This window comes from Cyprinodon tularosa, unplaced genomic scaffold (assembly GCF_016077235.1).
Source record: "Cyprinodon tularosa strain WSP-4 unplaced genomic scaffold, ASM1607723v1 ctg124, whole genome shotgun sequence".
Classification (NCBI taxonomy): Eukaryota; Metazoa; Chordata; class Actinopteri; order Cyprinodontiformes; family Cyprinodontidae; genus Cyprinodon; species Cyprinodon tularosa.
In genome coordinates, this window is record NW_024038048.1 from 4,387,904 (window position 1) to 4,403,061 (window position 15,158).

The 15,158-nt window shown below is 37.7% G+C and overlaps 1 protein-coding gene across 1 annotated transcript in view; it reads right to left on the reverse strand.

Moving 5' to 3' along the window:
* Nucleotides 1-9,057: 9,057 nt before the first annotated feature.
* edar (ectodysplasin A receptor) overlaps nucleotides 9,058-15,158 on the reverse strand; it is a 50,959-nt gene continuing 44,858 nt past the window's right edge. Inside the window, exons 9-12 of the mRNA XM_038276415.1 lie at nucleotides 14,395-14,467; nucleotides 10,503-10,827; nucleotides 10,317-10,380; nucleotides 9,058-10,159 (exon numbers count right to left, since the gene is read on the reverse strand). Coding sequence (XP_038132343.1) covers nucleotides 9,774-10,159; nucleotides 10,317-10,380; nucleotides 10,503-10,827; nucleotides 14,395-14,467 — 848 coding nt within the window. The 3' untranslated portion in view covers nucleotides 9,058-9,773. The remainder of the gene's footprint in view (nucleotides 10,160-10,316; nucleotides 10,381-10,502; nucleotides 10,828-14,394; nucleotides 14,468-15,158) is intronic.

Below are 15,158 nucleotides of genomic sequence, written 5' to 3' on the forward strand. Positions count from 1 at the left end.
CCTGCCTCAGACGCCCTAGCTGCTGCAGCTTCTGCCACTGCAGATCCGTTCTGCACTTCTTTTTTTTAATAAGTGCTTTGAAGTATTCCACTGTCTGTCTTGCCTGAACTCTGGGTCATACTTTCTGAGCTGGTACAGATTTAGCTTTTCTACAAAAAAAAAACACTTCAGTTAGTTCTGCTGTTGATAAATTGTCCCACTGAACAAAAATTGGTTGAAAAGACCTTGAAAAGATTACATGATTTATGTCCAAATGGCTTGTATAATTGGTTGAAAAGTGAAAGGCAAAAGTCGTAAAATGGAGTTTTCAAAGTCAAATAATGGATGAAAGTGAAAGAAAATCAGACTGAACAAACACAGCCCAATTTTCAGCAACTGTTTCTGGACTAAATCAAGACCTTGCAGGACCAACTAGATTTAGTCTAAAACCCAAAAGCTAAATGACATCTGGTGTTTGGAGGAAATAAATGAGTAAGGAAAAATTTCAAACCAGCTGGATATTAGAGGATCTATGATGCACAGGTCTGTTTTTCTTCCAAATGATTCTCTTCCAAACATATTTGTGCATTAGCTCATAAATGCTTTAAAATGCCATCTGATTTAAATACATTCTGATCATCTCAGCCAGAAAACTAAAAATAGGTCTTCACTTGGTCTTTGCATATACTTATCCAAATCATATTGCCTTATCAACATAGAGAAAAATTACTACAAGAAATCAACTTTCAATCAATTAAACAATCATTTAATAGATATAGTTATTCCATACCAAATATATAGTGAGCAAACATTAGAATATCTACATACAGTAGGTTTGCACACATTTGCAATAGAAACACAGATAGTGATAAGCAGCACAGGATGACTTTGTGATTGATATAGCCATAACAAGGGCTGAGGGAATAACTGGAAAGAGTTTGGCAAGTATCGCAACCATATTGCCCGTGATCATTGGTGCGCTCAGGGCAGTGGAGAAGTAGAAATCTTAGTTCAGAAGATTGCAGTCTTAGAAACAGGTAAAATACCTCAAAGAACACTCAAGCTCCCCTCCACACAACTTGCCGAGAAGTACAAGGGATAGATATTTCTTATATATACACATTTATTAAGTAGAGCATAATAGCAAAAGCTGCGATGGTTAACTTGTGAAAGACAGATTGGTTGGGCTTTTCCTTTCATACAAAAGACAACAATTCTGTAATGTATTCAGAAAAATGGGTTTTAGATTCACTGCAAAGAAAATAATGAAAGCATTAACAGTGATTTAGGCAAATACTTGCAATTGTGATCCTTAACAGTGCTTCAAATGAGCTAAGTGCAATCTGAAATGCACAGAATATTTCATATTGCTCTGCTCTATGTTTCGCTCAGCAAGGTCTAAGTAATACAGGTGCTGGTCATAAAATTAGAATATCATGAAAAAGTAGATTGATTTCAGTAATTCCATTTAAAAAGTGAAACTTGTATATTATATTCATACATTACATACAAACTCATATATTTCAGATGTTTATTTTGTTTAATTTTGATGATTACAAATGACAACAAATGAAAATCTCAAATTCATCATATCAGAAAATTAGAATATTACTGAAGACCAATAAAAACAAAGGATTTATAGAAATGTTGGCCAACTGAAAAGTATGAACATGAAAAGTATGAGCATGTACAGCACTCAGTATTTAGTTGGGCCTCCTTTGGCCTGTATTACTGCAGCAATGCGGCGTGGCATGGAGTCGATCAGTCTGTGGCACTGCTCAGGTGTTATGATAGCCCAGGTTGCTCTAATAGTGGCTTTTAGCTCTTCTGAATTGTTGGGTCTGGTGTATTGCATCTTCTTCTTCACAATACCCCATAGATTTTCTATGGGGTTAAGGTCAGGAGAGTTTGCTGGCCAATTAAGAACAGGGATACCATGGTCCTTCAACCAGGTACTGGTAGCTTTGGCACTGTGTGCAGGTGCCAAGTCCTGTTGGAAAATGAAATCTGCATCTCCAAAAAGTTGGTCAGCTGCAGGAAGCATGAAGTGCTCTAAAACTTCCTGGTATGTGGCTGCGTTGACCCTGGACCTCAGAAAACACAATGGACCAACACCAGCAGATGACATGGCACCCCAAACCATCACTGACTGTGGAAACTTTACACTGGACTTCAAGCAACGTGGATGAAGTGCCTCTCTTCTTTTCATCCAGACTCTGGGACCTTGATTTCCAAAGGAAATGCAAAATTTACTTTCATCAGAGAACATGACTTTGGACCACTCACCAGCAGTCCAGTCCTGTTTCTCTTTAGACGCTTCTGACGCTGTCTGTGGTTCAAGAGTGGCTTGACACAAGGAATGCGACAGCAGAAACCCATGTCTTTCATACGTCTGTGTGTGGTGGTTCTTGAAGCACTCACTCCAGCTGCAGTCCACTCTTTGTGAAGCTCCCCCACATTTTTGAATGGGTTTTGTTTCACAATCCTCTCCAGGGTGCGGTTATCTCTCTTGCTTGTACACTTTTTTCGACCACATCTTTTCCTTCCCTTCGCCTCTCTATTAATGTGCTTGGACACTGAGCTCTGTGAACAGCCAGCCTCTTTAGCGATGACCTTTTCTGTCTTGCCCTCCTTGTGCAAGGTGTCGATGGTCGTCTTTTGGACAACTGTCAAGTCAGCAGTCTTCCCCATGATTGTGTAGCCTATAGAACTAGACTGAAAGACCATTTAAAGGCTTTTGCAGGTGGTTTGAGTTAATTAGCTGATTAGAGTGTGGCACCAGGGGCCATCAATTTTGAACCTTTTCACAATATTCTAATTTTCTGATATGATGAATTTGAGATTTTCATTTGTTGTCATTTGTAATCATCAAAATTAAACAAAATAAATATCTGAAATATATGAGTTTGTATGTAATGTATGAATATAATATACAAGTTTCACTTTTTAAATGGAATTACTGAAATCAATCTACTTTTTCATGATATTCTAATTTTATGACCAGCACCTGTAAAGATTTAGGAAATGAAAGATTAAGTACCAACCACAAATCAACTGCACTTCATAAAGTGATCAAGTGTAACAGCCTCAACCAACTTCTAGTTTAATTGTTCTCTGTAGACCTTTGAAACAGACCTGTCTGTGTTGTGTCACCTAAATGAGGCCTTTTACTAATGGGCCTGCTGCAGGAAATTAAGTCAGATGATTTATTTACTTTCACTGCTAAACTTGTGTTCTGACTGCAGCTTGCATGTAGGTGTCTGGTATGTGGCTCTTAATTGACTTAAATCTGTCATTGTGTTCTGGATAGCATCACAACACAGTGTATTTTATGCTGATGTTGACTTATTCTTGGGTTCCCAGAGTCGACCAGATATTCAGAAAATTACTCTAAGGGTCCCCTCATTCTGGTCTGGCTAGTACCTTATTAAAATGTTATTAGGTAGTTAGGAGGAGGCTGGCTGCTGGAAACATCAACGCTTCCAGTTCAATGAAACCATAAAGTCAAGTCAATCAGCAATCCCATGTGGCAGACCACCAAATGTATTTTATTTTCGTGAGCCGCAATAGGGATAAATACTCCAGTTGAGTAATGAAATAAACACGCAAAGGGTCTGGTAAAATACCTGGTTGTATATGAGCAATTCACTGATGGCGCTGAGTGGAAGCAGCTGTCCGCGGTTTTATAGGGCACAGAGGCCGGGAATACAACAGTTTACGTCTTCAAGTTTGTTTTAACTCAGTTTTCTCTGCTTTTTTCGGATTTGCAATTGTTAAACCAAAGTGTCAGTCTTGATTTTACCCAGAGCATGTCCCTCATAATGTATGCTATATGGTCCACAGATTTCTTGGGATATAGGACATTTATTTTCCTCATTCCCAAGAGTGTCAGTGTTTGATTTCAGTAATAGTCGGGAGCTGATTGATTTTGTTATTTTTACTCATTTGTAGTCGATTAACGAGATGAATAATTTGAACAGCAGCATATACATCACTTCATATAAAAGTACTTTCAAGGGTTTCAGAAACAGTTCATTTTAATACTTTTTTGCATGTTAAAATTCATATTTATTGTATGTTTATATAATATACCAACACAAAGTAGTGTTCAACTGATCGGTATTCAGCTAACAAATAAATACATTTTGTCACATAATTTAAAGAAGCAGATGTTTTTCTTTAAAGCATAACTAATAAGCATATGATCTTTTAAAGTATAATTTCAATCATTTTCCTTGGAGTAATTAGAATATGGAAATGGGTGCAATTCTTTCCTGATTTGATAAGTGAAGTTATTAACAATCTTACACAGCTGTATTATCGCCAACTAAACATATATATGTGTTTTAAGTGACTGGCTCCTATATGAATCACATTTTTCCTCCTTTTTTTCATTTTGTCTTTTTCATAGGAGTTACAGACCGGTGGCAATTATCATTTTCCAGTTTGGTGTTCTTTGCCTAAAGGAGAATGTAACTCCATCCTAATTGTGTAAAAGAAAAGAAAAAGAAGAAAAAACATGCCAGATTCTCAGGAAGCAAAAAGGAGACCCTGAAGATGTGTAATTTTGCTTTGTGTGTGTGTTTGCCAAGACTGACAAGCAAGTTCAAAGAGAACAGCTACTTGTGGGCAATCCGGAGTGTTTGAAATTTGATGATCATTATGCTGATTCAATGCCTCACAGCAGCATCAGCGATTGTTTTGATTAGCAGAGAGAGCTTTTCTGAAGTAACCTTACGATCCCCAGCTACTGCTCACACACTTCATTGTTTAGCTAATGCTTTGGGAATTCTGGCACAACTACAGCACACACCCTGCAGAGCATAAAAGATGGATTAAAAAGGTGATCTCTGCCATTGGATGAGTCTTTGACAAAGAGATTACTGAGGGCGGGAGAAATGTCTCTCAGAATCAGAGGGATTTGTATTTTTTATTACTTTGAAACAGTAAGTCGTACACCTTTGAATCAATTGTAACGGATTCTTTTTGCAATTAAGTCGATTAAATAAAGATGTTATGTAGTAGCAAGTCAGTCACTGTGTTTGAAGGAAAGTATAATGGGTAGATAAATTGTATTCTAATTTTCCCCTACACCATTTTCATTATGAGGTCATCTTTAATTGATAAACTATAAAAGTTAAAATGTCACATTCATAACCCTTTAATTAAATGTATGAATAAGTAGAGTATCTAGCCTTTACTACTTTCCTTACTAACAGTAAAGGTAGAAAAATGTCTGTGAAGTAAGATCTGCAATTGAATGCCTATACCATTAAAAAATATGCATGTGTTGCTGTTTTATTACATCTTGCTAGCAAATAATTAATTAATATAATCCAAACGTTTGCTTTTTAGAATAATGAGAGAAATGTATAAAAGGTAAACCAATTTAAGAAAAACTGCAGTAAGAATATAAATGTCTCTATTTTAGAGTTTATTTACTGGATGACTCAAATCAAGTACTAAGTTAAAAAAAAATTATGACCCAAATTAATCCTCATTTTACACAGGTGACAAGATGTACTGACATTAGTTTCACAATAAAATGAATTGATTTACTGATGTCATCCTGTTTATTTTTAGTGAAAGTACTCATTACACAGTTATTCTGTGTTCAGCTGCATCAATAATGAACTGCTGCGGCCATAAATTAGTTGTACACAGTTTTTTCCGCTTATAAAGCTCCTCTGGTTTATTCCTTCTGTGTTTACTTTATTTTCCTAAGCAAAGTCATTGTTGGAGCTCCCTCTGCTATTAAGCATGTGTGCATTGATTTTTTTATAATCCTTTCAGATAGCACCGACACAGTTTGAATTTTTCTTTTGCCTTCGTGTTTAACTGTGGCTCTTTTTTTTTGGGATAAAGCACTTGATGGAGCTGCTTCTCATATATTCCAACTTTTTACTCTTTCTTTTATATTGGAAATATCCCTTGCATATTGCTTCCATTTTTAGCTTTTTTTCCAGAGCAAACATATTTCCAGAAAACAAACAACAACTACAGACTGAGTTCTTCTAAGCATTAACTGTTGGTAATCTCACATAGAAAGCCCCTTTGGGTCAGTGCTTCTGTGTTTGGCTTAAAAATCTTTCCAGAAAGCAGCAATTAATGATACAGTATATTACAAAAAAGACAAAGAAGGAAACAATACATATTCCACCATACATCTTTATTAAGGTATGCTTTATGTACAATAATAATTTATATATACACAGTTACAATTTGATTCTGTGACAAGATTGTGTTTCTATACATTGTATTATACTTTATGTGCTACTGAGGTAAGATATTCAGGAATGGCTTCTTTATAATATATCAGAATAAAATATGTGAGGCAAAATTTATGAGAATAAACTAACAGGTATTGCTTTCGAAAAAAGGATTACAAAATAATAAAAGATTATCGGTTTTCCACCAAAATGCTGTCCTGAAGGAATAGAATATGTAATCTGGAGCTTTAGATCACTACAAAAAGACAACATATTTAACGATTATGTGCATTCATATGTAAGTACAGGAGTCCAGCCCCAGGTTGTATTATAAGATGTAGCCTGAAAGGATTTGAAATATTGGAAACCTCTGTTCAGAAGAGTAATGGGGGTGTTATGTGGGCGCAACAGGGATCAGATTAAGATCAGCACCATTCCACAAAGAGATCAAAGAAATGTTTAGCTTGGACTTTGGAGCTTTTCGCTGGATTTCTGACACAAAATTTCTGAATAAATTAGAAGACATAATTTACGACTTCCCAACCGGTGGACACTTTGCCTGTTAGGTGTTTCAAAGACAACTGAAGTCTGGCCTGAGTCTGGTATGATGTTTATCAAAAGCACAGTTTCTGGACGGTGCACGCAACACCTAACCATCTTCATCTGCTTCTCAGAACTCACACAACTGCATATTGTTCTTGTTTAGTCTATTGGTCCCATAGGGGCAAGGGGAGAGAGAATCCTGTCTCAGCATGACTACGCCAGCCCCATAAGCTGAATAAGAGCAGGCAGTCAAAGACAAATGTAGAGCTACCTCCTTCAGAAGGATCTGAACGCTAGAACCCTGGGGGCAGTGAGGCCATTCAAGTCATTCCTGTCCTGGCATTGCTTTGCAAGATTTTTATAGCTAATCTCCAGGGTGTTTCAGCAGTTAAGTGGCCCTAAATGCTTAATTAGGTGCTGGAAATCACAGGCACTTTTCACCCGCTCTGTAAACCGCAACACTTCAGCTTATTAGGGGCATGGGAAGCCACACGCCAAATAATTAGGAATGGCGGCAATGCTAGACCACAAGATTGGGCTATAAGTGGACTTACAGGCAGTTGCACTGGGGGTGGTGTTGGTGGGGGGTGGAAACTTACAGCTCGGGACACTGTTGAGGAAATAACTGCTGCAAGTTTGTATGCGTTTCAAGACCGTGGACTGTGTTTTGGGGACATGTGGTCTCATGCAAAAATGCTGTGTTCATCAAGGTTACTTGAGCATTAAGCTCTACCTAAAATGAATGTACATTTGAGTTTTTTGGCATTTTGTTGTGAGGACGGTGGTTTGACTTTTCCATTTGCTACATCTGCGTGTCATCAGCGCCTCCAAACTTACCACACATATTGTATTTTAATCAGAGGCAAAATCCACAGTTGTTGTTTTGACATAAACATCATCTCAAACTACTTGCAAGGTCATAAAGCTGAAAATATCTCACCAGGTTGTTGATGTTTTTTTTTTGTGTGTGTGTAAAAACAAATTCAACAGACACCACTGGCATCAACACATGCCTCGAATGACACTATTGAGCAAATTTTGAGCTGAGTGATGCTTAAGTGTTTCCATCTGGCCCTGATATTGTGTCCTAAGAAAGGAAGTCATATGATCTGACCTCCTTATGCGATGAAAGTACGGTCAATGGAGCAGTTATGAATGCTAACTAACACTGTGGTCAAACTAGGTCGCTTTCATTATGCAGACAAAAGCATCAAGTTACATAAACTGCTGGATGCAGCTTATGGTCTGGGAAGAAATCCACAAGTTCAAAAACAGTACAACTACGGCCCGGTCCCAAAATCACTCATAAAATCAAAATAGCATAAAAAATAACCCATTACTGGCTGGAGGAGAACTAGGTGAAAAGAAAAATAATGAGTACCTCAATGTTAACTGACAATTAAATTTGAACATCATAAAAATGTTCTAAGACTTAGCAATTCAAGTTCAGAACTAAAACCCATGTATTTTCCAGTTTCATAAGTGTTATATTTCAAGAGTTTGTGTAAATTGTGAGTATGGCTTATATTATCCTCTCAAACGGTGACCCGTTTTAAAACGTTTAAAAATAATAACTCAGAATGCATGAAAATTACACAGGTAAAATTTTTACCAATATAGACATGTCAGACATTGTTGGAAAGCTTAGATTATCAACAATTCAACCACCTAGTTCACTGAACTTGAATTTAACTGATGCAGCTTGGGTTTATTGCAGCTTGGGTGTTTAACTCACCCAATTTTCATGTATACAGTATATTCAGACACTAGAAGGTTTTAGCCTTCAAATAACATATCGCACATGTAATTTGGGCTTACAGTTCCTCAGTTATTAGCTTTTCCATTTGGGAATGCAAATTAGGCGCAATTCCCAAAAATGAGGTGGATATTAAGAGGTTAAAAGAAAGTAAAATCTCTCATTAAGTTGAGGTTTGATGATCAGTCATTGGTAACGAAGGAGTCTGTTCTCATAACGTAGTAACAAAGCCTGATGCAGGAAAGTTGACTGTCAGGAAAAAGTGTAGTTTAGGCAAAAGATCGACCAACAGAAGTAAATACAGTATTGTTAAGACAATGATCGTCTTTGAATTGACCTTTCCGGGTTTAGGAAAAAAAATGACAAGACTGTTACTGTGTCTTTTCATATTCTTTTTATCTAAATTAATTTTTGGATAGTCTGGAGAAGGAGAAAAGAAACACAGAATCCAAACTGCAAGTCACTGGTGATCTGCAAAGCACCCTTTTTTGCTGGTGTTGACAGCATTTTCTTGAGTCCAAATATATATTTATCCTCAAGAAAATGGTAGAGTATGTTTTTGTTTCCCTGCTGATGATCTTTGTGGAAATGTTGAATTTGAATATCTAGCAGGACTTGGCAACTGCCCACACTGCCAAAAGTACCAACAACTGCTTAAACTGTAGCACTGTGCTTGGCTGACCAGCAAACTGGCCTGACCTAAATCCCATTATAAATCTACAGGTGTAAAGAGATGGATGGATGGATGGATGGATGGATGGATGGATGGATGGATGGATGGATGGATGGATGGATGGATGGATGGATGGATGGATGGATGGATGGATGGATGGATGGATGGATGGATGGATGGATGGATGGATGGATGGATGGATGGAAAGAAATAGTATGTCAAGGTGCGTCCGGCGCAGAGGCTTTCACCTATTTCAAGGAACACATCAAGGTAAATCATAAAGACAGAAATTGAGTTTGATCATTAAATTCTTGCAGAGCAGAACCAAATGGAAATTGGAGACATTTTTGTACTAATCAATAGATTATATTGATAGGTACTCCCTCATACTTTCCAACAAAAATATAAAATACAAACATTTATTTCATGTTATTTGGACTCTTAGCTTTTTAAAAATTAAGGAATGTGGACAAGACGCCCACAGGCATTCTTCATGTGATGGGGGTAAAATGTACACTCATATGCAGTGTCCTCCGAGTCAGTGACAACTCTGTCCTTACATAAATGTGTACTTAAAGATCCCCCTGTCTCAAGTCTTTGCTGCACCAAATCTTTAGACACTGGCACAGCGCTGGGAGGGAGAAATGCACTGGGAAGAACACACCAACTGGCTGTGGAAGCTGTTGATACTTTGTCGTCCAGCGACTGCCACCACCTCGCTGGTTCCAAGCACGTCCACGCAGAGCGACTCCACAGCGTCCAGCCTCTCGATCTGCACCAGCCGAGTGAGGAGGTCAGGGATACTGTAGCCAGCCGTGCTCACTCTTTCAAAAAGCTGTAGGCCATCACTCATGCCGCCGATCTCATCACGCTTCAGGCCAAAACTCTCTGCCAGGTGCCTCCATGTCTTAACCACGGCCGCCTCACTGCTGTAGGAGGAGCTCAGCATGCGACTGGCCTTCTCTAGGCAGTCAAAAGGAAGCTCTGTAGGGCTCAGTCCTGAGGAGATGACAGAGGTAATGAGTTGTGGAGTTTTACCAAAAGGTTTTTGTGAAGAAAGAGGCTGTAACTTGACTCAAATTTGAGTAAATTAAAATGGTATTAAACATTTTACTTAAGCAATGCAAGTTTTAGTTACAAGACTTAGATATCTTACCTTCAGTCACATGGCAGGCTCTAGCATACAACTCTAATATCTTTTTTCTTCGACTCTGTAGCATCTGTGTAGGATTCAAGAAATAAAAAACATCTTTATGAGATTAAGAAAGGATCCTCAGTTGTAAATCTGTTCATAATCATATTCTGACTTTAGTACAGTCTTTAGAAAGCTCTGTCTTCCTACCCCTGGGGTTTTATTATTGTTGATCCCGTTCATGCTGCTGATGTGGTTGCTGGAAGCAACGTGGTTGACACTGTTGATGTAGCTGGGACTCTGGATGTTGATGGCGTGGCTGGCTGCGACCACCGGGGCACCATTGGATGTGCGGCCGCGGTCCAAGAGTCCCAGAGAGAGCAGGGAGAGGTCAGATTTGTTGCCCAGGTCCACCAGGCAACAGCTGGGGTTGGGGGACGTGCTCTCGACCGATCCTTGCTTGTCTGATGCTTCCTCGTCACTGTCGATGCTGCGACTCAACAGCTGCTCATTCTCTGACGATGCATCATTCTCACTACACAAACAGAAAACACACAAATCGGTCTTATATTCATCTTTAGATATAGAATAAGAGTAAATTGCTGTTGCCTTAGTTTAGGATAAATTAAATTAAATTGTTTGTAATAAGAAAATATTTGAATAGCAGGTAGATGTTTTATGTGGTTTTTACATTTGACCTAAAAATGCAGCAAGAGATCGACTTGGGAGAAAAAAAATACAGGCGCTAACAGGTTTAGCAAATAACAACACTCTAGTTTGGACATTATACTATAGCAGAGGTTATCTAAGCATTGCTCTGATGTTGGAAAAGGAAAAGCACAAAAGCATAGGAAGCTTCTTGAACACAAACTGTTATTTTCTCTGGAGGACTCCTCTTTTATTGAAATAGAGACTACAGCTGAGAACAGAACGGCTAAAAGTATCACAGCAATGCATTAATTTGAACCTTGAGTCCATCGATAACTTAGAAATATTGGTACATTTTGGAAGTTCCACAATAAAGCAGAATTGTACACAGAAAACGTTTACAGTTAGTGATGTTAGTAGGGCTACTCAGTCTTGTAAAGACAGATTTATGATGCTAAAGACAGTTAAAAAATATCAAATCTGTTATACTTTTGTTTTTGTTTGGAAATATTAGTAAAAATCTATTTAGCTGCAAACTGTATAACAACTGTATAATAACTCAAAATTCACACAGTGTGACATCCTATATGCTAACATGAATAATGATTGGTAGCGATACAACAGTTGATTAATAAACTCCTTTATTTGAATAAATAAATGATTTACCGTCTGAAAGGAGTAATTATTTTCCTTGGTTTTATGTTCAGTTTTTAATTTATTCAATAAGTAGAAACATTCTTTCCACTTAACATTCTTTATTATTAAAACTTACTAATAAACCAGAATCAATACTGTAGCAAACTTGAACTTCTCAAAAATCTGAACTTGGCCTTGAATGTGGCTCTTCAACTTTTACAACACATCTGTAAAACCCATTCTAAGAACAAATATGAGAGGATGATGTTTTAAAAAAAAATTAAGCTGCTTAAAAACCTTTCCTTGTACAACACAACCCCATATGTTATAATTTTACCAACAATCCTCTATCTCTTTCTGCCTACTCTGGATTTTCTTGTAAAAGCACCTTGTTGACAGCGATGCACACTGGATGCTATTGTTTCCATGTCCAAGGCTCTTTCTTCCCAAACACACATCCACACAAAATGCCATTGTTTCTCAGATATCTAACACCCTCTCTGGCAACTAATGTGGTGAGTTAACATATCCTCTGGCATGCTGGTTTACAGCACTATTGCTTGCTGTTGATGAAAAAGCTAAGATGTGTGTGTGCATCATCTTCAATTAATCACATTTTAAAGCATTCATCCTAAAAGCATTTGCATAATGAAACATATTGCTATGCAGACATAAAAGGTCTCCAGATGTTCACCATCCTCTCTGCGCATTCACTTTCAGCGCCTATAAAGCAGCATTGTCCTAAAAATGAGGGTTTGATGGATGTGTAGAGAAGGTAAGAAAACCATCACTCTTTTGTTGTCTGCAAGACATGCTTTCACCTGATGGTGGTTTTATGTGAAGCTTGGAATAAATACCCCTATGCACCCTGGCAGCTACCCCTCTTTCTCAGCTTTTTTATGCTTCAGGGCTTAAATGTGCCGTCTTACCTCATAGCCTGCACCAAAGCCACATAATGGAGCTGTCTGCTTTATTACTTAATTTAAAAAAAAGTCAACTGATATTATTTCACGACACACTTCACTTCTTTACCAGTAGACAGGAAGAAACGCCAGGGGGGCAACAGCCAAATTGCTGCAAAGGCTTGTTTTTTGGCAGTTTAATTATGGGCAAGTTGGGATAAATTATGCTTTTGTGCTTAGTCCCGTGTCAGGATTATAAATTTAGCATGTACTGTATGTGATCTGTAAGCTCTAGATGTACATTTTCTTTGTTCTCGTTGGGTAAATCTGTATCTAAAAGGTGAAAACAAAGATTTGTAAAAATCAGAAATGAATAACTTAAAGTTTTGAACTTATTTTGACAAATCATAATAATTTGAGTCTTCTTTTAAAGTGAATGTAAATTGTGTCTGCACTTTCCCTCTAGTTTTACCAAAGGACCACATGCAATCTATGATCATTACGGAGATTGTATGTGTTTTTATTCCCGTGCAAATCAGTCATGTCAGAAGTTTGCACAATAAAAATCTGCTGTTAATTACCTACTTTATATTGCAGAATTCAGAGGTATTGTGATAACAGTAAAGAATGGGGACTGCCATGGAGAGTTTGGAAAACCTTTCGGTTGCCCAGACTGTGTGAAAAGGGCTCTATTTATCAAGGTGAGCAGTATATTATAGTAGCTAATTGATGCCACGTGGACGATATCTACATGTTTATCGTTGCTCTGTATACCTGAGCAGAATAACTAAAACTTGCAGATTATTTGAGAGAACTAGGCCAAAAAAATGCTTTTTAGCTTTCCAGCATGGAGCACTACAGTAGATAAAGGTTTTCTCTCATTAGGTTTGTACTAAACCATGTAGGAACACAGACCTTCATTTCCTTTTAATATATCCTGGGGTTTTATTAAACTAAATCTGAAGTGTTTGGAACTAATGACTAAGTTAGATTTGAAGGGAATAAGAGGAAGCCTGTAAGCTTGACAGCAGTATCTCCCCTGAGAAGCATGGGTTTGTTTTGCTGACAAAAAAGACTGTTGCACTAAGATGATATCATGGAGAAAGTAAATTATGTAGAAATATTGAAGTAGCATCTCAGGACAACAGATCAGTTAAGTTAAAGCTTGGACATACAGTAAGTGGGCCCTAAATGTGTAAATGACCCTTAGCATACACAATAGTTTGATTGAAATTTATCCCATAAATGTAAAATGACCTAAATGTAAAATGACCCTTAGCATACCATTATGTTTGGTGCAGTGGTTTACAGTGGTTTGACATCACAAAGCTCTGATCTCAGTCCCAGAAAAACCTGTTAACATCAGTTCTGACATGAGGGCCCGATGGCGCCAGTGTATGGCAGCCTCGCACAGCTTGCCAACGTCAGTGTGTGAGTGTATGCGTGAATGGGTGAATGACTGAATGCAGTGTAAAGCGCTTTGGTCAAGTCCTCTGACTTGAAAAAACGCTATATACAGTACAGGACATTTACTATTTATGAGGAATGGGCTAAATTTCAATCAAACTATTGTGGAAAAGCTTGTGGAAGGAGATCAAAACATTTAACTGACACAATTCTGCTAAATATTCATGATAATTGTAAGAGGATAACTGTAATGGCATTGAGGACAATAGAAGAAATGTTGGTATTCATAACTGTCTTAAAACAACAGTTTAGTTTGCTTTAATGGTAAACAATGTCAAAAAAAGAATAAAAAATAAAAATTAAAATATGATTTCAAATGAAAATACTCGTTTTGACCCATCTCATTGAGTTTTGACCCAATGAGATGCTAAATATTAAGAAAAATAACCTAATTTCATACAGACGGTGAAAAATAATCTCTCTAACATAACATTAGATGTTTCTCTCACCTTTTCACCGTCTTCTGAGGAGCCGCTTTCAGCTTGTCATACTCGTCCTTCTCCGAGAAGATCACCACATTGTCTGTGAGATGGAAAAAAAAAAATAAGGGAATGAGCAAATAAACAAAACTAAAATACATGCAACTAACAAAAAAGAGCAGATTTCTTAGGGTTAACCTTTCTTGCACTGAATAATGCCAGTAGAATAAACATATAAAATGATTACAGTAAGGATTATGATAAATTGCACTGACATCATGGCTACTGATAGGGACAGACAGCCTAATGAGCGGGTATCTATGAAGGAACAAAGGGTCTCTGTTTGTATGTGTAAGTGTGTGTAATTTAAGTTTAAGTGTCTGTGTCTTTCATCTCACAGGCTGATTATGTCCGTGCCTACATGAGTGACAGCTAGCTCTAGTAGAGCTCCCAGAAATAGGCTGCACTCCCACATGCAGTCACCGCCATGTACAACGATGCAATGCTACCTAACCATGTAACCATTCAGCCCTTCTAAAGCTGATAAACTAACCACACCATTGTGTTCCTTCAGCTCTTTCATTTTTGAGTTATATTAAGTTTGTAGTGGGGGTAATTAAAATGTGTGTGTGTAAATGTTTTCCCCTCACACCACATTGAGGTGGTTAGTCAGTAAATCTGGGAGTGAAATTGAACAGAGCATCATTGTGAGAAAAAATGGCGCCTAAAGCAACATATGGCTTTAGCTTTGGAAACTTCACATTCCATCACGATACACTCATCACCCCACATGT